General features: G+C 45.2%; 1 protein-coding gene across 3 annotated transcripts in view; it reads left to right on the top strand.

Annotated features, from left to right (window-relative positions):
* CCDC149 (coiled-coil domain containing 149) overlaps positions 1 to 22,289 on the top strand; it is a 96,934-nt gene that overhangs the window by 62,906 nt on the left and 11,739 nt on the right. For 2 of the 3 annotated variants that reach the window (XM_047091197.1, XM_047091195.1), the window contains 6 exons: positions 3,403 to 3,519; positions 4,172 to 4,344; positions 5,094 to 5,166; positions 6,583 to 6,667; positions 8,720 to 8,864; positions 18,840 to 18,916. In XM_047091197.1, coding sequence (XP_046947153.1) covers positions 3,403 to 3,519; positions 4,172 to 4,344; positions 5,094 to 5,166; positions 6,583 to 6,667; positions 8,720 to 8,864; positions 18,840 to 18,916 — 670 coding nt within the window. The remainder of the gene's footprint in view (positions 1 to 3,402; positions 3,520 to 4,171; positions 4,345 to 5,093; positions 5,167 to 6,582; positions 6,668 to 8,719; positions 8,865 to 18,839; positions 18,917 to 22,289) is intronic. The other variant, XM_047091196.1, reaches the window with a different exon arrangement.

Genomic DNA, 22,289 nt, shown 5'->3' with positions numbered 1-22,289 from the left:
ACTATTACCCTTGTGTTGTTTCAGTGCAAGATACTGCAGCCCAGGGAAGTTCCGGCGTGTGCCAAGGTTGCACAGCTAGCAGACTGTGGGGCCAGGACACAGACCCCAGCCAAGACAGGCTCCAGAGCCTGCGAGGCTGGTGCACTGGAAGGCGGGTGAACTCTGCCTTCGGCATCCCTGTCGCAACCCCCTCCTTGGCCCCTTGCACTTGACTTGACTTGCACTTGACTTGACTTGCACTTGGGCTGCTTGCACTTGAATTTCAGACCAACTAATGATCCAGCTATTTCCAGTTTGGACCTCACTTTAAAAAAAAAAAAAAAAAACAAATGTTTCAACCAGTCCAGCCCTGCAATTTAATAGACAATATTGTATGCATATTAAACACCAAATGATTGTTAACATATTTATTGAGGCTTAACAGGCATCCGGCATATAAAAGATGACTCTCTTATATGGCTGTCAGACCTCAATAAACATGTTTAATAATTAATTGGCATTAAGCAAACATAATTGCGTGATTCTAAATTAGGTGTTCAGTGAAGCGTACTTCGAATGGAAAACCACTGTAGTGTTTTATTACTTAAAGTTCAGGTTGTCAGTCTGGCTTTTCACAGATCAAGAGAAGTGCCCTCCGTTCAAAGCCGGGTCAAAGGCCGCCTGTTGCCTCGTGCCAAAAAAAGGCACAAGCCTTCTTGCTCCTAGACCCTTTGCTCCGAGAAATGTTTCTCATTTGGTTAGCTGTTTGTCTTTCTGTATGCCCTCTTGGGGTTCCGAAAGTTCTGAACCGAGAAGCTGTGTAATGTAAAAGCTGGTTTCACGTGTCAGCTTTCAGCTGAATTAACCAGTTCTGCCATAAACTCCTGCTTCCCCTAATACAGACGATTCTCATTATTTGCTGTAGTTCTGCTCTCTAAATTCTCTACGAACAGTGAATTAGCAAATACTGACCCATCGCTCCTAGGAGAAGCCCAAGACCAGGTTCCTTGGAGCCTCTGGCCACAACGTTTTTATCAATTAACACATAACTTTGCTTTATGTGTGATTCTGGTTAAAGCCACCTTATTTAATTTATAGTGTTGGTTCTGTGACATTGAACTCAGGGCCTGTCGTGCTGTAACTCATGCCCGACACGTATTCTCTGCAAGGCACCTCACAGCCTATCTGGGAACACTAGATAGCACTTCAGCACTAGGTATTTTACGTAGCAGAACACCAACAAAAAACACGAAAGGATGAACAGTCATGGCACTAAATAGACCACGAAAGGGGTATTTATTCACGGTACCAGAACTGAACTAAGGCAACACGCGTTGCCTTGTTCTACCTCAACTGGGAATGCGCCTGTTGGATGATTCACACTTTTTGCACCTCTGTACTTCTCTGCACATGTCTGCCCATGATGCAAAAGCACCATGCATGTTGATTTTGAGATTACAAACACATTGGCAGTAGGCAAATTCACAAATACAGAATCCTCCAGTAATGAGGATCAACCGGAAGCGGGTTCCATTAAGCACAGCCATCTGGATACCTACGTGCCATACGTCCCCCGCCAGCTCTGTGTACAGACTTCCTGGAACATTGTCTGCTCAGTATCAGTGATGCTTTGGCTCATAGTAGGTGCACAATTAATGTCTGTCACATTCAATTGAGTGGTTTTCAAATAAGGACCCCAAATAGATGTCACCTGAAAATGCTCTTTGCGGGGCACCTGGGTGGCTCAGTGGATTCGGCGTCCGACTTCGGCTCAGGTCACGATCTCATGGTTCATGGGTTGAAGCCCCATGCTGGGCTTTGCCCTGACAGTGCAGAGCCTGCTTTGGATTCTCTGTCTCCCTCTCTCTCTGCCCCTCCCCTGCTTATGTTCTCTCTCTGAAAAATAAATAAACATTAAAAACAGAAAAGAAAATGCTCTTTGCTTTTCTTTGGGCATCATTACTTTCAGCGTTCACTGCTGGTATATCTTGTTTCAGTCTTGTTAATATTCTACCTTGGCTTTTAACTTTCTATCTCTCACCTGCCCCCAAATCCTTTAGAGACTTGAAAATCCATTTCTTTACCAGCAGTGAAGCCCTTAAGATCCGTGCTGGAACAAGGAAGAGCATGCCCCAAGCAGACCCTAATGGCTGGGTTGTGAAAACCTGTCTCCAGGATCTCATCCATCTACGAAGCCCATCCACTCACACCCTACAGGGAGGTGGGGGAGTCAGGCTTACAACCTTTTTAGAAGAAGCATCAGGAAGAAGTGCCATAACTTGAAAAATTCACTCTAATGGCAACCTGTTTGGCACTGAGATAGGCACTTAAGAGATGTTCTGGCACCGTGGGATCATCCTGGGGTCACAGTTCCCATCGCGGCTCTACCAGAAGGTTTGCGGTTGTGCGTAGAGCTAGGTTCCAGAGTCTGGGGCAGCTCTAGATTCTCCAGGGACCCTTTGGAAAAAGACGTTTTGAAGACTGGAATTTTATCTGTAGGGATTTTTAAAGAAAAGCCTGTTATGAAAGTTGTGTGTGCTTACTTGAAAAGTTGGAAAACAGAGATCCAAACAGAGACCATGCAAGCTTCACCATTACCTAAACGTGCACATTTAAAAATGTTGATGTATTTGGTCATTTTTTCTTTTGTGCCTGGGTTCTTAGTGTAATTTCAATTATGCTGCAAATGGAAGTTAGTCGTCTGCCTTTGGTTCCCCGCTTAGCATGCTATCATAAGCATGTTCTGCGTTATTACACAGTTCATCACCCTTGTGTCAAACAGCTGCAAACTAGCCCATTGATTGATTGCTAGCCATTCCACTCTTGTTAGACTCTCTTTCTCATGTTTTAGCTCTTTCTGTGAAGGACAGTGCCATCTACTTTTTCTCTTTTCCTAAAGCATGTCTGGGATTGCTGTTAGCCCAGGTTTTCAGAAGCAGGGTTACTGGGTCATTAGTGGGGGCATTCTTAAGGCCCTTGATGATGTAGCCTCAGTGTTCAGAGCATGGGAGTATGCCCGACTCACCAGACCCTTCTTAACCTTGTGTTACCATTTTTTAATCTTTGATCTCTGACCCAGAGTTTTTTCCTCACTGTGGCAGTGCTGTAAAGGACGTTCACCTTCAAATGCCCAGGACTGTGTTCCTGTTAGATTTATACTGTGTATGCATGCACATGCATGTGTGTACAAAGTATAATATATATTATATTTGGTTTTTTAAACTCATGATACTGTCAAGAAGTTTCTTTGTCTTGTGCCCTTCCTTAGTATATCCTGAAAAGTCTTACCTTCCAAAATTTTCTGCCTAATATGCTTGAGTATTTGTTTGGATCTATTCATTTTAACACACATACACCCATTCTCTCCCTCTCTCTCCCTCTCTCTCTCTCTCTCCTTTCCTTTGCTACCAATGGAAAATGCAGCTCTTGAGAATGACAATTGCCAAACAGAGGCTGGGAGACGAAGAAATTGGCGTGCGACACTTCGCAGCTCATGAGCGTGAAGACTTGGTTCAGCAGCTGGAGAGAGCCAAGGAGCAGGTTATTGCTAACATCTGTTACGAGTGGGGGATGTGTTTGTACGGTCGGACTCTGTCCCCTGTTCCTCAGAGAGGGTGACGTGCCTGGGATGCTAGTCAGAGGCGGAAGAGGGTGTAATGCGTGCTTTTACTTCCTCTGTGCTCTGCGAGTTCCAAGCCCCCCTCTTGGGGTCTGGGCTTCCTGCACATGTGCCCTCCTACTTTGGATGCCATTGTTCTGAACGAAAGAAATGCACCCCCCCCCACACACACACACACTCAGTATAGACAAGGACAAAACGTGACCCCCTGACCTTAATCTGCAAGTTTCCTGAAATGCCGAGCAATGCTTTTCAGGTAGAATCTCAAAGGGTACAGAGCCCTATTTAGGGAATGAGGAAGAGAGCCTAGACTTCCTTTCCTTCTTTTGCTCATTGGTTTCGAAGAACAGGACAAGATTTCTGTGTCTCGAGAAGCTTGAAAAAGTATGCGTGTGTAAGACACCGGCTGCCCTTCTCAGCATCTGGATTTGCCCTCTCGGAGCCTCCGGCTTGGAGGCAAGCTGCCGCTGGGAGGGGGTGGGTTCTGCTTCCAGGTGGCACTCATCCTATCTCAGACACCATGAGTGTCGGGCAGGAAGTCTGTCCCTTCCCTTAAGCTTTTATTGGTTTCAGATTGAGTCTCTGGAGCATGACTTACAGGCCTCTGTGGATGAGCTTCAGGATGTGAAAGAGGAGCGGTCTTCCTACCAGGACAAAGTGGAGAGGCTCAACCAGGAGCTAAACCGTATCCTGGGCGGGCACGAGAACCGTCTCATCGACGTGGATGCCCTCTGCATGGAAAATAGGCAAGTGGCCATGCCCCTGCGGGTGCTCTGGGGGCCATCTGCAGCCCTAGTGACGTTTGAGGGAATTGCCTTACAATGGAAGGGAAGTCTCAGCGCTAAAATGGTGACGTCAGGGTCATGGATGAGTTCTGAAAGTCAGAAAGGAAGCACCACATACCTATATGCCTACATACGAACCCCCTTCTCTCTCTCCTCTCTCTCCCCCTGCCCTCCCCACTCCCCAGTTGGGCAGGAGGGGTAGGGAGCCAGCAAGAGCTGCTCGGTATTGCTATCAAGGAGGGGGAAACGAATAAGAAAATAAATTGAGAAATTCCCGTAGCTGTTTCTCTTCCCCGAGGCAAGTTTCAGTGCGCGCGCGCGCGCATGTGTGTGCGTGTGTGTTTGTGCGTGTGCGTGTGTGTGTCTAACTTCATGTTATGTCTTGTGTCGCCTCTTCCTGCCTGCCTTCCCAGTGGAATCATCTTAATGAGAAGTATGTGGAAACTGTGTTGATATCCCGTAGGGGATCTCTGCAGAAGGCTGTTCTAAAGTGGGGTTTCTGTGATTTGGGCATATTTGACCTTGATCGCATCCATTTAAGAAGAGGTCACAAAGATGCATTTTTCTCCTCCTTTTGGTGGTGAGAAGGCATTATATGTAAAAGATGGCTCTTGGGATGTGTCCTTTTCTTTTTTTTCCCCTCTCCTACTTGAGTGTATTTTTTTTATCTTGTCCCCAAACACTCCCTAGTTGAATGTTTTCTTTTCTAGGTACCTTCAAGAGAGACTAAAGCAACTTCATGAAGAGGTCAACCTCTTGAAATCAAACATTGCCAAGTACAAGGTAGAAAGTCATGGTGACACTAGTGATGATTCATTATCGCGCATCTAAATGCCATTCTATTTTAATTCCCTTTTATGTGCCAAAGACGTTTGAGTACTTGCCTGCCCTCCCAGACAGAATAAGAGCTTTAACTGAGGTAACCAGGAAGAATTATACCCCAAACGACAAACACAACAGAAACAGCTCTTGCAAGAGTCCCTTCTGTTGCCGTTACTGGGACAGGGCACACAGAGACCACCCGAATCTGGACACGGCCACGTTACGGCCTCGGTGCACGTAGAATTAGCTTTTTTTCCGCAGCTTTTCTGTGCAATATGCTGCCATCAGACGCTATTTGTCGCATAATCATCCCTAAGAAAATGGTTTCTGAGCGAGAAAGAAACAGAGATTGGGAAATCACGATCCGAGAGACAATGTTCACGTCACACTAAAAGGACAGAATGTTTAAATTCTCCCACTGTTGTTTAGACTAATTCCGGCACCATTAGCTTGATAATATCTATTTCTGCAGATGTTCGTTGTGAGCGTTATAATTAGAAACGTCTCCTGGGCTTCTCTGCTTTGAAAATAGATTGATTTCTCTTCCTGAGGGTGAAGTTTTACAGCAGTCTCGATGCTTGGGAGAACCTTCTCGTTTTCCTGGCTTTTGACGTTAGCTTTTTTCCTCAGAAGTCTCTACACTGTTCGTCCTCTTCCATGCGGTGGGGGCCACACTTTACGTCAGTCTATATATACGCATAGAGCCAAAGAAGAATACAGCTTTTAAAGTTGTATAATTAATACATACATTTAAAAAATGTGTGTATGCATTCATTTAACAGCCTTTATTCGGTTCTTCTACGTGCTAAGCATTGGCTAGACAGTGCATATCAATTTTAGCGTAAGGGTCTGTGTCAGAATGGCACTCTGGTTCACATTCACACTTCCTAATCTCGTGTCCGTGACCGATGTCATTCTTTGACCGTGTCTTCTTCCAGCCCAGCCACGGAAGCCTTCCAAATACTAATAACAATCTTTTGGCATTGGTATATGGAAGTAAACCTGTTCTCCATCTCATGTCTATTCAGAAGGGGTTTCCATAACTAGTGACTTCACACATTAGATGGAATTCTTGCTTCAGATTTGATTTAATTTAACAAATATGCACGGAGTGCCTTTTATATATAGGAGAAGGTAATTACTGTCATTCTGCTGGGCACCAACTTAAAAAAAAAAAAAAAAAGAGCCTCTTTACCAGATCCATACATTTCATAACTCTTTGGCAGGGACTCAGAATTTTAAAAGTTGGGTCCGCATCTGGAGTTCGCCAGGGTTCTTGCATGCCAGATGGGAGGATGCATGTACTAAAAGGAGGTATTTTTCTATTATTTGGCTTTTTTTGATAGAGATTTGTATTTTCTCCCAATGCTGCTTTAGAATGCTCTCGAGAGACGGAAAAACTCAAAAGGCCAGAGTAAATCTAGCAGCAGTGCGCTAACTGGAGTCTTGTCTGCAAAGCAAGGTATGGTTCGACCTCTGATGACAATCCGGTGCTGGGGCTGTGGGTCTACATCTCGGTTTTATGGGTTGGGAACCAAGTGGTTCTTAAAACAGCCTTCCCAAACCTGCCTCTGCATCAGCATTGCCTGGAAGGCTTGTGAAATCACAGATTACTGTGCCCTCCACACACAGAGTTTTTGGTTTAGTAGGTCTGGGGCGGGGGGGCGGTGCAGAGAATATGCATTTCTTAAGTGTTCCCAGGTGATGCTGATGCCTGTTCCGGGATCCTGCTTTGAGAACCTCTACATTAGATGTTTTTCTAATGACGGGACCCCATTTGCATCTGTTCCCCTCCACTGGGCTCTTCTTTCAAGAATGCTTCCCCCTACCCTCTCATCACCAGTTTAGCATCACTGAGTACATGTTCCAGCCTCATCGAGTTTCTCCTTTTCCTGGCCTCTGTGACCAGAATAGAAAAGTCTCAGAGCTGCTGAAATCATTTTATCATGGAACATGTGCCTTTTTCAAAGAAGCTTTTATTGATTGCAATTTTGTTCCTCCTCCTTGTCGATTCTGATGAAAAATAATGATCTTCCAGGAACAGTCCAGGGGAATAAATAGCAGAGAGCTTGCTTCTGACACTTAATATTTGGGAATTCAGTTCTCAACGTGAGCCTCAGGTTGAACACGCTCGACTGGCCCACTCTCGGGCTGCCGGCCGTGCAGACCAGAACAATCAGGCGGCAGTCTTAATCAGAGCTACAGTGGCTGGGGAAAAAAAAAGAAAGAAAAAAGTGCTGAATCTCCAGCCCACCTAATAACCAAGGCACTTGTCCAAGCAACTTTTGTTTTTCCACTTGACTGAAAAAAGGAAACCCTAGAATTGTTTTTAAACAGAAAACCACAATACTCCACAGAAATATGGAGTGGCTCATGTGAGGTTAGCCCTGGGTACCCCTGACAGCCAAACATGTTTGAATGGTGAGATCCAGCCTTGCGCTGATGTGGGGGATGCCAGCCATGGCCAAGCAGTAAACCTCGCACGGCCTTTCTAGATAACACTTTGGCCACCTATATCGAAAAGCCTTGAACTCATCCCCTTTGAGCAGCAAGAAATAATGACAGATGTATGAAAAACTTATTGCTTGAAGAAAGCTCTTCCTGCATTACTTAAAATAAAAACAGAACCAAAAAAAAAAAACCCACATAGGAAATAACATAAATGTCTAACAGTAATTAAAGAAGTTACTCTATATTTTATATATGGGCTAGCAAGCAGCCACTCTATTTTATGTTTTAAAAAATATTAATGATGAGGAATAGGCTTAAGTGCAAAAAGAAGAGCTTTTTCCCATTTTCAAAGAAAAATGTATGAATTTGTGTACCTGCATATAAGCATATAGGAAGTGATGCTCAAAGGTAGACAGTGAGATTTGTTTGTTTCTGTCTGGTAAGCAAGTCCAAGTGGTATCTCTTTTGTGGTGACTCTTAGTTCCTAAAAACATGCATGCACAAAATATATTTTGTATTTTAAGTAATGCCCTATATGATCTTCCCACCCACCGAGCATACCACATCGTGGGAAACTTTGCCACAAAGCGAGGAGCTCAGGACCAGAGTCATTACCATTTGCAAGGCTGTGTGACCTTTAGCTAATATTTTTAACCCATTACCACCTTGCATTCCTGTCCGTGAAATGGGAACACATAATACTTCCCAGGTGAGTTTTTTTTTCTTTTTTTTTTTTTTAATTTTCAGCCTCAAATGAGTTAGTATGAAAATGTTTTGAAAGGGCAAAAGACTGGACAAATAAAAAAGATGATTATTATCCTTTTAAAACATTGTTGGTAAAAGTCCACGAGAACTTCCTCCTTTTACTTGCCGTTTACCCCTCATGCTGAATTTTATTTCGTTTTACTTTTGACACCTGATGCGGATTCTTCAGTACAACATCGTAGCATTTAGGGGCTGGGAACGTATCCCAGCTTTGTTATCCAGGAAGAATGGCCATTGGTTTGCATTCCAGCGTTTCAGAAGGACTTAACACTGAGTTGTAAACTTTAATCCCACCTAGTTCAGGATCTGTTGTCTGAGGATCATGGGTGCAGTCTCCCAGCTACTCCACAGTCCATTTCTGATCTGAAATCTCTGGCAACGGCCCTACTAGAGACAATCCACGAGAAAAACATGGTCATCCAGCACCAGAGGCAGACCAGCAAGTATGTAGATAAACCCCTGGGTGGGCGGTGGGTGGGAGAGAGGTGGGACACTGGCTACCTACCAGCAGTGGGTGGCGGCCGGGTGGGTCTGCAGGCCTTTGGGGGAAGCGGGGGAGCCCTCACGTTAAGGAAACTTAACTAAACTGGAATGGTCCATCTGCATTATGACAACATCTTGGCCATTCGCCAGATTTGGGTGAGGAAATACTACCAGTCATTACATATTGAACACTTACTCTGAGCCACTCGCTGAGAAATGCATATTACACGGGTGATTTGGGTAGTGCCATTGCCTGGGGAATGTAACCTACCTCTCCTGCAAGGTTTCCTTCAGGGGAGGCACCTCCTCAGTGCCATCGTAGCCTCCAGCATGACTTTGAGGGACAGAGAGGAACATCAAGCGTCAGTTTCCACAGGCAGCCAGCCGGGCCCAGAAGGGAGTGTTGCGTCACTCTTCCAGATAAGCCAAAACGGTGGTGGGACAGAACTACAGTCAAAACACAGTGTGTTGGTTTTTACAAACATATTGACTACGAGGGGCAACATCAAGCAAGTTAAAATAGCAATTAGAGACGCATGAGGAATTGGAGGTGTTTGGACGATGGTGAATATACAATAAGTTAAAGCAACAAACATTGCAAACAGAGCTGGTTCCAAGGGCGGGCGGCCATGCTCAAGAAAGGCCCCACACTTGGTCCAGGGCCCCCCCGTCGCCATCTTGAAATCCTTCATCACTGTCTAACGAAGAGGCCTGCGTTTCCATCTTTCACGTAGCGGGTCCTGCTTATAAAACCTACTCACAGAACCAAAATGAAGGCGTGGAACGAGTGAGCAGGCTTCCAGCAAGGAGGAGAGGGATGAGGGAATCAGGGTCCTGGCGAGGGCGGGGGGCACAGGGAAAGAGGCAACCGGAAAATGATTGAGAGTATTGTAAAAACAAAATAGAAAAAAAAAAAAGAGGGAAGCAAGGAGTGAAGGGAAGATCACGCAGGAGATGAAGATATATATAAAACAAGGCAGAGAGCAGTGGAGGGAGTCTGGGCAATCTCAGAGGGATGACAAGGGTAATTTATTGACAGAAGAAGTTTTTAAAATTCTCTTAAAAGAAATCTTAACCAAGGAATGAAACAGTGAGGTGCTAAAATTCAGATACTTCTCAGGGGAGGGAGAAGAAATGGAAATCTCCCCAGAATAGGTACCAGGTCTATTTAATTCAGGAAGAATCCCCTGCAGCCACCAGTGTTCCACATGAGCCTTCTTTGTCCTCACTGACTCCTATAAAGCACCCACTGGGGCTCTTTCAAAACTTGTCAGGTCTTCTAAACCCTAGACTATTCTCAGCAGGCAGCCTCGGCTTCTCTTTGCCCGAGAAAATAGATGCTACTCACCGTGAAGCCCAAGAGTTACTCTCGGATGGAACCAGTGCCTTCCACCCTCTCCCCCATCTCTGGGAAACACACTGGCCCGCCCTCCTGTTGGTCCACACCGTTGTCGTCTCCTGTGCACTCCTCCTCCCACCTGTTCAACGTCTGCCCCTCCTCTGGCTCCTGCCTCTTCACCCAGAAACCACACAGAGCTCCCTGAACCCCCAAAGCCTTTCCGCACTCTGCAGCTCCCCTCAAATTCCGCTTACCTAGTGTCCTTGTGAATAAGGACACTTTTAGTTCTTCAACAGCCACCCCCTCAAAGTGTGTGTGTGTGGGGGGGGGCATCTCTGTCAGAATTACCTGGAGGCACTTGTTTAGAAATGCAGATTCGGCAGGGGGGGGGTCATTCTGGAGGGAGAGGAGGGGGTGTCAGGGTTCTGGATCCTAGCACACACCGCCTAGGGGGGAGGGGCTGCCGTGCAAGGGAAAGAAAGACCACCTACGCTTCAACACCTCCCAAGACTTCTTCCCAAATTTTCCACAGCAGGGTCTCCGGTCCCCGCCAAGCCCCACTTTCTGAGTCTGTTTCTGAGTCTGGGATGTCTCTGCATCCCAGTTCCGGTCTTGCACTGCTCTCTCAGAATTCCTCTGACTTTCTCCGCTGCCTCTTCCCCTCGATTTGCTCCGCGTTCCTCCCTTCCACCCCAGGCCTCTGCCAGGACTTCTTTTTTTTTTTTTTTAATTTTTTTTTTTATGTTTATTCATTTTTGACAGAGAAAGAGAGAGAGAGACAGAGCATGAGCGGGGGAGGGGCAGAGAGCGAGGGAGACACAGAATCTGAAACAGGCTCCGGGCTCTGAGCTGTCAGCACAGAGCCCGACGCGGGGCTCGAACTCACGAACCGCGAGATCATGACCTGAGCCGAAGTCGGTCGCTCAACGGACTGAGCCGCCCAGGCATCCCCTCTGCCAGGTCTTCTGCTCTTCTTCCCTACCTGGGAGGGGGGCATCCTTCCCCCCCCCTCCCCCCATCTTTACCTCTGGCTCTCTTCAGGCTCCTCTCAGAAGTCATGTCCCCACCTCACCATCGAGAGCAAGACCCACATGGCCAGCTGCTAGGTTGACAGCTTCCCCCTGATACCCTTCAGCTCCTCACATTCAGCAAGTCTTGACTCTGGGCCATCCATTCCTTAGTTCGCTTTAAGACCCTTCAGGGGTGCCTGGGTGGCTCAGTCAGTCAAGCGTCTGACTCTTGATTTCCGCTCAGATCATGATCTCGGTTCATGAGCGTGAGCCCGTGTGGGGCTCTGTGCCGACAATGCAGAGCCTGCTTGGGATTCTCTCTCTCCCTCTCTCTCTCTCTCTGCCCCTCCGCTGCTCTCTCTGTCTCTCTCTCTCTCTCAAAAAAAAAATAATAATAAAATAAACTAAAAAAAAAAAAAAAAAAACACCTTCAAAGTGCTTGTGCCCTTTGACCTACATGGTCTGCATCTAGGAATTTATCCAAAGGGAAAAAAGATCGGAATGATTCCCTAAGATGCATACATAAGATGTTCACCATGGATTTGTTTATAAGAGGGAAAAAGAACAGAAACAATCCAAGTATTTTTATGTTGGAGACTGGTTAGGCCTAAGAGAGGATATTATGCAGCCATTTAAACCATGATTGGAAGAATATTTAATGGGGTCTTCCCCCCATCCTGACATCCCGGCTCCACAAACCTCCACATCATGCAGGTTGAAGCTGTTCCAAGACCAGAATGTTTATCCATTAGAATCACTGGTCTCTCCCAGGATGTAGAATAGTGCTGGGCCCATAGTAGGTGCTTATGATTATTTAATGAATGGATGACGAAACTATCTTCTAATAGTTTCCTTTGTACCTATTCCCCCCCACCTTTTTAAAATCATTTTTAAGGGTTTATTTTTATTCTTTTTTTTTTTTTTTTTTGAGACAGAGAGACAGAGTATGAGCAGGGGAGGGGCAGAGAGAGAGGGAGACACAGAATCCGAAGCAGGCTCCAGACTCTGAGCTGTCAGCCCAGAGCCCGACACGGGGCTCGAACTCATAAACTGTGAGATCGTGACCTAAGCTGAAGTTGGACGCCCAGCTGACTGAGCCACCCAGGCGCCCCTGTTCCTACTCCCTTAATACTCTTCATGGTTTTCATGCATTCAGTATGTATTTCAAGTCCTTGCCATGGGCCTTCAGTGCACATGTCACCCCTGCCCCCCCTGCTTTGTCCCCACCAGACTATCACTTGTTCCTTGGGAAGACCTTCCCATCTATCCTCCAGCCTCAGACCCCAGTTCCTCCTGCACAACCTCCAGCCCCAGCGCTCTCATACCTGCCCTCCAGCTGAACACATCACAAGCCTCCACTTAAAAGCTGGACTTTTGGGGCGCCTGGGTGGCGCAGTCGGTTAAGCGTCCGACTTCAGCCAGGTCACGATCTCGCGGTCCGTGAGTTCGAGCCCCGCGTCAGGCTCTGGGCTGATGGCTCGGAGCCTGGAGCCTGTTTCCGATTCTGTGTCTCCCTCTCTCTGCCCCTCCCCCGTTCATGCTCTGTCTCTCTCTGTCCCAAAAATAAATAAATGTTGAAAAAAAAAATTTAAAAAAAAAAAAAAAAGCTGGACTTTTATTTTTTTTGCTTGTTTGTTGCAAGTTTTTATTTAAATTCTAGTTCGTTAACATATAGTGTGATATTGGTTTCAGGAAAAGGCTGGACTTTTAAAGCAGAGTCCCGCTGCCTGCCAAACTCAGGGACCCCAAGCCATCAGCCTGACACTCCTACCTGTTGGGACAGACTGATTCCCTAACGCGTTCCTACCATAACCCGCACAGCCACCACACCCCCCAGGCTCCGTGGGCTCTCACCCTCTGTTGAGAAACAGACATGTTCCTTTTGCCAGGTTTGATTTTGTTGTAACGCACCTTTTCATTTTCAACTATTGTTTAATAATTTTGTGCCATCTCGTGGTTCAAATTTTAAAAGGTTAAATAACAATATGTCTATTGGTTACTACTATCACTCAGCCACCCAACTCCTTTCCTGGAAGAAACCACCATTTCTTATTTCTTACGTATCCTTTCCAAGGATGCATATGTAAGTAAGTGTATAATATATTTATATAGACACATATGAATACTCATGTATATTTATATAGAGATATTCTTTCTTTTCTGTTCTTTCTTTCCGTCCTTCTTTCTTTTTACAAATGGTAGCTAGTATTCACCAAAAAAATTTTTTCACTGTTTTGCACCTTGCCTTTTTTCCCCCGTAACAATAGATCTTGAAGATTGCTTCATATCAGTACATAAAGTACCTAATGTGCCATTTTTAATACTTAGAAGGTCTTAAGTTTCATACTTTCAATAAATGTTTTATTTGGGAGCATGTAAAGGAACTAATTAGACAACAAATGGAGTGGGAACTAGGAATAGAATCTGAACTTGGTCTGCTTGCTGTTATCCCCGTTGAGTGGGCCCTTTGTGACTAAAGTAATAAAATAGTTTTGTGTTGGTGGAGCATTGTGAGAATATTCTGTTCTGTAAGCGTGTGCTCCCCCTACTGGCCTTCCGCTGCCCGACAGTTTCCCCCCACTTGGAGAAGGCCCAGTGGGAGCCATCTTGAAGAACTGATGAATCCAATTTGGCTTGAGGTGCTTATCACCAAAGAGCTGGCAGTTGTCTGATGCTTGCCAAAGAAGGGATGAGGTTCATGTGACCTAACAACAGGTAGCAAAGCAGTCGTGGAAGGGGCAGGTGTTGAGTCCTATTTTCCTGAACGCCACATTCAGTTTTCCAGGCAACGCTTTGCCGGTGGTTGGGTGCTGGTGGTGGTGGTGGCGGTGAATAAATAAGGACACGCTGGTCTCTCACTACCCTTCCTGCTGTGCTTACACTGTTTTTACTGCGCCGCCCCTTCCCTGGCCAATGGCAAGTAGCTTGGAAGTTCAAGATATTGGTAGCAGGGTGAGCTCTCATGGATCAGAGCAGAGATTCAAAAGGAGGCTCCCTGAGGTGGAGGTGGGGGCAGGGTTATTGCCAGGCGTGTGTAGAGCCATAGTCCCTTCTTCCTCTTTGGACCAGGCTCTCCCCGGGGGCCCTCACTCTGGAATTTCTGCTCCCTGTGTTGTCTGCAGAGCAAGAGCAGAGGTACTGTGGTGGTCAGCTCCTGAGTTAGTTCTGTCTTTGCAGATCTCCTATGAGGTTGTCACTATCAGAAACTACTACTGAAAATCTGTCTAGAGGCCTGGCATCTTGGGGAATTTCCTAGACCACTAGGCAAACATATGCTGAAATCCCCCCCTAAAACAAACCATAGCTAAATAAAAACCTTATTTTAAAATCTCCCCCATCCTACAAAAAAAAAAAAAAAACCCAAAAAACAAAAACACCTCTCTCAAACCTGTTTATGCCTCGAGCTACTGCCCTAGCTGTCTCCTTCCATTCCCTGCTAAACTACTTGAAGAGTCATCTGTATTCACCGCCTAAAGTTTCTCCTAGTCTGCGTCTCTCAACCCTGTCACTTGGATTCTGGGTTTCACCCTCTCCACCATCCTAAAACATCTCTCTCAAGGGTCAGGCACATGTTCTCGGTGGACTTTTTCAGCCAGTGTGACCACTTTCTAGAATGAGGCAATATGGACCACACCGTCCCACCTGGAACACTGTCTCCTCTTGGCTTGCAGGTCCCACCTTGCCTGGTTCTCCTCTTCCCGGTCTACCTGTGCCTCTCGAGTCCCTTCTTCCCTCATGTGGGAGGTACTCGAGCCTCCTATTCCTCTGGCTTCTCACACTCTGCTGGTGAGCAGACCTACTCCCCAGCCTACGTGCTCCTCTCTGCACTCCCAGACTTTCCTTCTCCCACGTGGCCAGCTGTCTACGTGGATATCCTGTCGGCACTTCAAATTCCTCACCCACCTCCATGTTATTACTCCTTTTGGTTGACTTCCCACATCCCCAGTGGCTTGTTTGTGGCCCCCACCGTCGCTGACTTGGGCACCACCCTTCTGACTGGTCTTTCTGTTCCTGCTCCTACTTGGTGCAGTTCATTCTCAACTCCACATCAAGAATACTTTCCCTAAACGCCATTATGCTGCTTCTCTGCTTAAAACCTTCCAATATTTCCCTGTTGCCAGTGTATAAAAGTCTCACCATTCTCAACATGGCAACAAGATCATTCATGAGCCGAGTCCCTGAAAACCACTCTGGATCCGTCTTTCCTTGACTCCACTTCTTGTCTGCAGTTCTCCGTAAGTGTTTGTGTACGTTCAGGGCCAGGTTCTGATTCTGGACCTTCCACTTACCAGCTGTGTCACCCGGGACAAGCTAGCTGACCTCTTTGAATCTCAGTTCCCTCACATACAAACTAAACTTACTAAGGGCTGCCTCACTGGTTGTTGCAAAGGGCTAAGGGAGATAATATCTGTGCAGTGCTTAGAGGAGTACCTAGAAGAGGATAAGTGATTGATAAATGTGATTCAGACCTTCCACAGGCTCTGTGCATGTATCTCTGTACACGTCTGTCTCCCACCAGACTTTTAGTCCCTCAAATACAGGGACCCAGGCTGCTTCCCTTCATCATCCCCTACCGCCTCAATAATTGTGCGTTGAATCGGTCTAATTGAATTCAAGGGACCCTGTTCCTACTTTGCTGTCTTCATCTCTGCATACCGCCGCCTGTCTCCCTGCACCACACCACATTCAGTGGACGCCCTGCCATATTTGTTAAATGGGAAGCCAACAAGGAAAAGCCTTTTTTGTCATTTGAGGAATCTTGGGTTATATTGTTCGGGTCAGCCCGGCTGCATCCATATTTCAATTACGAATAGTGTTTAAGACTTGTTTTTTTAATGTTTATTTATTTTTGAGAGAGAGGGCGAGAGAGAGGGAGGGAGTGGGGGATGGGTAGAGAGAATGGGAGACGGAGAATCCCAAGCAGGCTCCGCACTGTTAGCACAGAGCCTGATGCAGGGCTTGATCTCACCATCCATGAGATCGTGACCTGAGCTGAGACCAAGAGTCAGATGCTTAACCAACTGAGCCACCCAGGTGCCCCGTGAACAGTTTTTAAAGAGTACTAGTTCCTGACGCAAGAGTGCTTGTTTTAAAGTGCCATTGTTTGGGGCGCCTGGGTGGCGCAGTCGGTTAAGCGTCCGACTTCGGCTCAGTTCACGATCTCGCGGTCCGTGAGTTCGAGCCCCGCGTCAGGCTCTGGGCTGATGGCTTAGAGCCTGGAGCCTGTTTCCGATTCTGTGTCTCCCTCTCTCTCTGCCCCTCCCCCGTTCATGCTCTGTCTCTCTCTGTCCCAAAAATAAACGTTGAAAAAAAAAATTTTTTTAAATAAAAAAATAAAGTGCCATTGTTAGGTGTTGGTTAAGAGCCTGCACTTTGGCAACAAACCGAGTTGTGACTTCAAATCCAGATTCATCACCAGCCGAGTCCTGCTTGTGCTTTCAGGCACGTTAACTAACTTCTGCGCCTCTGTTTCCCAATGGGAGTAATCGAGTGGGATGGGCTGGAAGAGAGCGCTGGGGGTGGGCAAAAGATACACCTTGAAGATAAACTGCGTGTCCTTGAGCAAGTTCCTTAGGGTCCATGTGTAAAAAGAAGATAATAATACAGTGTACCCCGCAGGGTTTTTGTCAGGTCAGATGAGATCACGTAAGTTCAATAAGTGTTCAGCACGGGCTCTGACTCATATCCAGGACTCGGGAAAGATTAGTTCTGCTGTTCATGTTAACAGTGGTGTGGTTGCTATTGTTATTGATGACGTTATTGCTACCATTGCCACCAGTACAGTTTCCACTTGGTCCATTTTATTTACCCCCAGCTCTGTATCAGATGCCTATGTCAGGCCAAAGAGAACAGTCACTGCTGACAAACAAGCAGGGTCCCTCAAAGTAGGGGACACCAGCAAATTCGCCTCAGCCCATTTCTGGGAGACAGGTCTGTGTTATCCGGGAACATCAGTAAAAAAAGAACCAAATGTCTCTTCACCACGCCTTCAGACGTTGTTCTGATGGCATCCTTCAGTATACACAGAAGAGTTAAGCCTTATCTTCTGTTTTCCAAGAGGCAGCCACACACAGATGATCTGATCTCGTTAAGAAACAGGCATCAACTTGAACTCTGCCGTGATTGCATCTCAAACCCATCAACTGGTGAAAAGGGAGCTTGGATCGGAAGGTCTGAGCAAAATATTGAAAGCGAGATTACGAAGAATGGTGTTTATTGAAGGGTCGGTGACACGAAAGCAGAATAGACCCAACAAATAGGGTGAACATGGAAAGTAATTGATAAAGACCTCGCAGAATTTAAGACTTAAGGAAAAGAAGAAAAGCTCCAGGTACCTAGATGAAGAAAACCACATATAGTAACGTCAGAGTTTTCTGTGAACTCAAAGGGAATATTAATTAAGATGCTGCAAGTCAATTCAGGTAAAATAAAGACGGATCCAAAGCCATATATATACGTGCAGATATATACATATTCATGCCTCTGTATGTATGTGGGTGTGTGCAGCTATCTCTGGAATATAAAGAGAGGTAGGAGAACAATTCTGGCATTCTGATTTCTCCTGCTGAAAGGAATCGAAACTTTACCTTGAAGGTGATTTCCGCATCATGTTAGCACAGCAGGGTCAAGAAAATCCCCCAAATAATATAAAGACTGGTTTTTCAATTCCCAGGCCAATGGAAAGTGATTGAAGTTTTAGATGACTATGGAATCATTTCCCAACTATATTTAATGTCACGTAGAGTGAAACATGGGAAATATATGCCCACATTTATGTCTTTCCATGCATGTAGACCAAGTTTGGCCTCCAAGTAAACAGCATAATCTTTTAGATCTACATTCTAGAACCTATATGTCACAATGAGCCAGAATGGTCACCTTGGAAAGCAATATAATTAATTCTTCTAGTGATTCTGCAATTGCTAGAAGTTCTTTTGCAATGCCTATTTCTTAATTCCTTCCACAGATAATTACAGGCCTTGAAAAAAGGAAGGCATTTTGTGTAATCAAATATGTTTATCGAACACCTACCATCAACCAGGCATTACGCTATGTAATAAGGGTGGGGACGTCAGTAAGACGTAGGTTAGGTATAAGAAGGCAGATCTTATTGTTTTATTGACTCAAAGCAACTTTACCAAGCATGTTCACCCACCTTATTTGTTAGAGTTGGTTGTTTCCAGAACTCAGATCCACTCTCAGAGAATCAGCTGTGATACTACTAAGGGTATTCAAAATGAATTGTAATCTCTAGCAATGAGAAATTCCCGTATAGAAATTGTGTAAAATATTTGGGCAATGATGGAATAATTGACGTGGGAGAGGACTCGAATGGCAACATTTTAGTATTTTTTTAATCACTCGTTTTTATATGTTTTCATATGTGCTTTCAATAGAATGTATATGAATATAATATATATTCTTTACACGCGCACACACACACACATACACTCTTTTTGCATATACCTTAAATATCAAAACATTTTCTATCAGGGCACTAGGGCGTTTTCCCAAGTAGCTTGCTCACAGCCCTGAGAGCTGATAAGATACTCATTAATCTGTTGCCATTTTCTCTCATTTTCCAGAATCCTAGGGAATCGGGTGGCTGAATTGGAGAAAAAGTTAAGAACTCTGGAAGTTTCTGGTTTGTGGAGTCTTCCAGGTAAGCAGATCTTCATGAAAATTCTTTTCTCTCCTTTTTTTTTTAAGGAAGCCCTCACATAATTTGCAAAGAAGATTCTACTTTTTAAATGTCCTTTTATTTGAAGATCGTTGTGGAGAAATCTACAAGCACTTTAAACTTAGAAGCCATCAATTTTGGAAAACAATCGGGAAAACTCAATAAATATACAAATTCCCATCTATGGACCTATCAAGTTTCGCTGACCTAAATTCAGAAATTGTCATTGTATGTGTCTGTGTATGCTTTATTTTTCACCTTTGTGAGTGTAGTAAATTGTTTCTTTTCTTTTTTTTTTACCCATAGGTATCTTATAAAGATTTGTCCATTTTATTCTATGTTTTTAAGTTTATTAATTTTGAGAGAGAGAGAGAGCACACATGAGAGCAAGCAGAGGAGGGGCAGAGAGAGAGAGGGAGAGAGAGAATCCCAAGCAGGCTCCACGCTGTCAGCGCAGAGCCCGACATGGCGCTCGATCTCACGAACTGTGAGGTCATGACCCGAGCGGAAGTCAAGAGTCGGATGCTTAACCACCTGAGCCACCCAGATGCCCCAAGATTTGTTCGTTTTAAGTATGATCCCTAAAAGGAATATAAGAATGTACAAAGGTTTGTACAATTTAATCATCAATCTAAAACTGAATATAAGAACTGACAAAAATTTATTCTATTTATCATTCCTAAAAATGCATATAAGAGCTAACAGTTAGTTCCGCCTTCTTCCCTTCTCTTCCCCTATCCTGTTTGTTTGTACAGCTTGAAAATCAGAATTTTCTGGGGCACCTGGGTGGCTCAGTTGGTTAAGCGTCCGACTTCGGCTCAGGTCATGATCTGGCCGTCTGTGGGTTTGAGCCCCACGTCAGGCTCTGTGCTGACAGCTCAGAGCCTGGAGCCTGTTTCAGATTCTGTGTCTCCCTCTCTCTCTGCCCCTCCCCCACTTGCACTCTGTCTCTCTCTGTCTCAAAAATAAATAAACATTAAAAAAAATTAAAAAAAAAAAAAGAAAATCAGAATTTCCTTTGGAGATTTTTCCCCACAATTGTACTCTGCCGTGAGGAAACTCTGATGCCTCACTTTAATTAGCTATATTTATCCTCTTTGTCTTGATAAAATACCCCCTTCGTGAGACCCCCGTCAGCTATTCCCCTTTGCTTTAAACTCTCCAGAAACTTGTATTTATCATTTTCCACCACCCACTCTTTCCCTAGAAGCAACATTGTACACATATTTTTAGTTACTTAACCTTTCTGCACAAACCAGCCTCCTGTACCCTTGAATCATATCAGTTGCTTCCCGGAACGTGTGAGAAATGAAAATTGCCACAGGGACGTGGACAACACGTTTTCCTAATGTAAACCTGAATAGCTGCCTTAGTTTGTCTGCAAGTGCGTTTCATAAATTGGAATTTTTAGCAGAGATTCCTTGAACTTGATGTCAAAAGACCTAACAGAACTAATTAGTGGCAAGTGCCATTCTGGGGATTTGAATGATCCATTTTGCACAAGAACCTTTTGATGCAGTTAAAACCTTATCTTCTCTGAAGGCCTTTCTTTCATTGCATTGAATTTCAACACAGGCAAATTTATCGTTTATTTTGTGCAGTCAGATTGCTATTTCTGTGCCCGTACTGGAGTTTTGACTTTTTTTTTTTCTCCAAGTGATTTAGTGAAATTTCACAATGTTTTATTTCTACGATTTATGTAAAAAGATGGAAGTCGAATAAGTAAAGGAATGCCGAGAATTTTCTCTCTCTCTCTCTCTCTCTCTCTCTGGTGATGTTTGGTCTGGGTTAGAATGGCTGTATTATGCACTAACAATTCTTTCTTTCCTCTTTTTTGCTGCCTGAAGGCCTGAGCTACAATGTTTCAGTAGGATTCGGGAGTATGTTCTATTTAAAATATCTGTGTTTGGGTCTGGTATCAGCAGTGCATTAATAACACCCCTGCATGTAAATAAATAGGAATGCATTCTCTATGTATCATTGCACTTTTCTGATTAGAGCAGTCAATTGAAATAGAGAATTCAATTAGTACAAAGCAAATATTGAACGGTAAAATTAGCTTTCAGGGACCCAGCTAAATGGATTTTATGCCATGGCCGTGTTCGTTCTAGTATCCGGCCCCCACATAGACACAAAGTGAGAGGACAGGGAAAAAAACAAAAAAAAACAAAAAACGGTGGGGATTCCCCAGATCTGATACAGTTTAATGTAAGGGAAAGAGCTGCTCTGGTACACTTGTGAAGGATGTTACAATGAGGCATGGCTTGCGATCATTTCTAAACGCTGGTGAGAAATACAAGGGAAGGGCCTCTTGCAATATGAATCCAATCAGGCCCTTCTATCTGCTCATTGTTGATGGTGTGCTTTTACCACACCAAACAGTGAAGCACGGGTCACTCTCCTCCTTTCTCTCTCCTTCTCTCCTCTTCCCACCCCCCCCACCCCCCCCGCCGCCACCTCCTTCTCTTCCTTTCTTCTTCTCCACCTCTTCCTCCTCTTCCCCTCCCCAGGGTGAAGCCATATCAGTGTTTCAGCCACCTGGAGGGGACTGAGTCCCGGTAGTTTCAGAGAATTGCTAGCTCTCTCTTATTTGCTAGCATCTTGAAAGGATCAGTGTCTTCTCCAATATATCAGCCCATCAGCATGTTGATACCTTTTTGAGCAGCACCTCTGTGAATTCAGTTCTGTACGGGGCATTCTAGACATGCCCCTTGCCCCCTTCCAAGAACCCACAGTCCCATTAGGGCAGCAAGATGCATACACATGTGGCAATGAGAAGAAAGCACGAAGTGATATATAACTAAGTGCTGAGTGACAAAGGTGTTAGTGTGTGTGAGTGAACGATGTGAAGAGTCATCAAATGTCAGATCTGGAAGGACAGCTGAGAGCAAAGGGTTCAAGGATGGCAAATCCTTGGTGTATATTAGAACACACCCATTCCCACATCAGCGGCAGACATTGCTAATCAATCACATGACTCTTCCATACTGATCTCATATGTGGCCTTCAGAACAGACATCCCCGCTGGCTTCCCAGGAAGCCACCTCTTGGTTGGAGTTGCCACGTGAGAGAAAACATTTCCCTTTCCTGATCTAGTCCAACCCCCTCCATTTTTGATGAGGAAACAAAGGCTCAGGAATTACAAGGGTACCTACAGCCACCGAGGCCGGTATTGGAACTCAGGTGTTTCCACCTGTCCTGGGGACCTGCAGTTCAGAGAAGAGAAGAATGGGGTGAGTCAGATCACCCGGGGACTGGATTTCAAAGCAAAGTGGATTGGAGAAGAGGCGTTCAGAGCCAGAAGAGTCTGCCCTGAGACTCCGAAGGACTGTGGTGAATTCCGCCTCACTCCACG

Source organism: Lynx rufus, unplaced genomic scaffold (genome assembly GCF_022079265.1).
Source record: "Lynx rufus isolate CCGP_SWC_20201006 ecotype Redwood Valley unplaced genomic scaffold, mLynRuf1.p SCAF_3, whole genome shotgun sequence".
Taxonomy (NCBI): Eukaryota; Metazoa; Chordata; class Mammalia; order Carnivora; family Felidae; genus Lynx; species Lynx rufus.
Note: the sequence above shows the minus strand (reverse complement) of the source record. Positions and strands in the feature narration are given on the sequence as shown.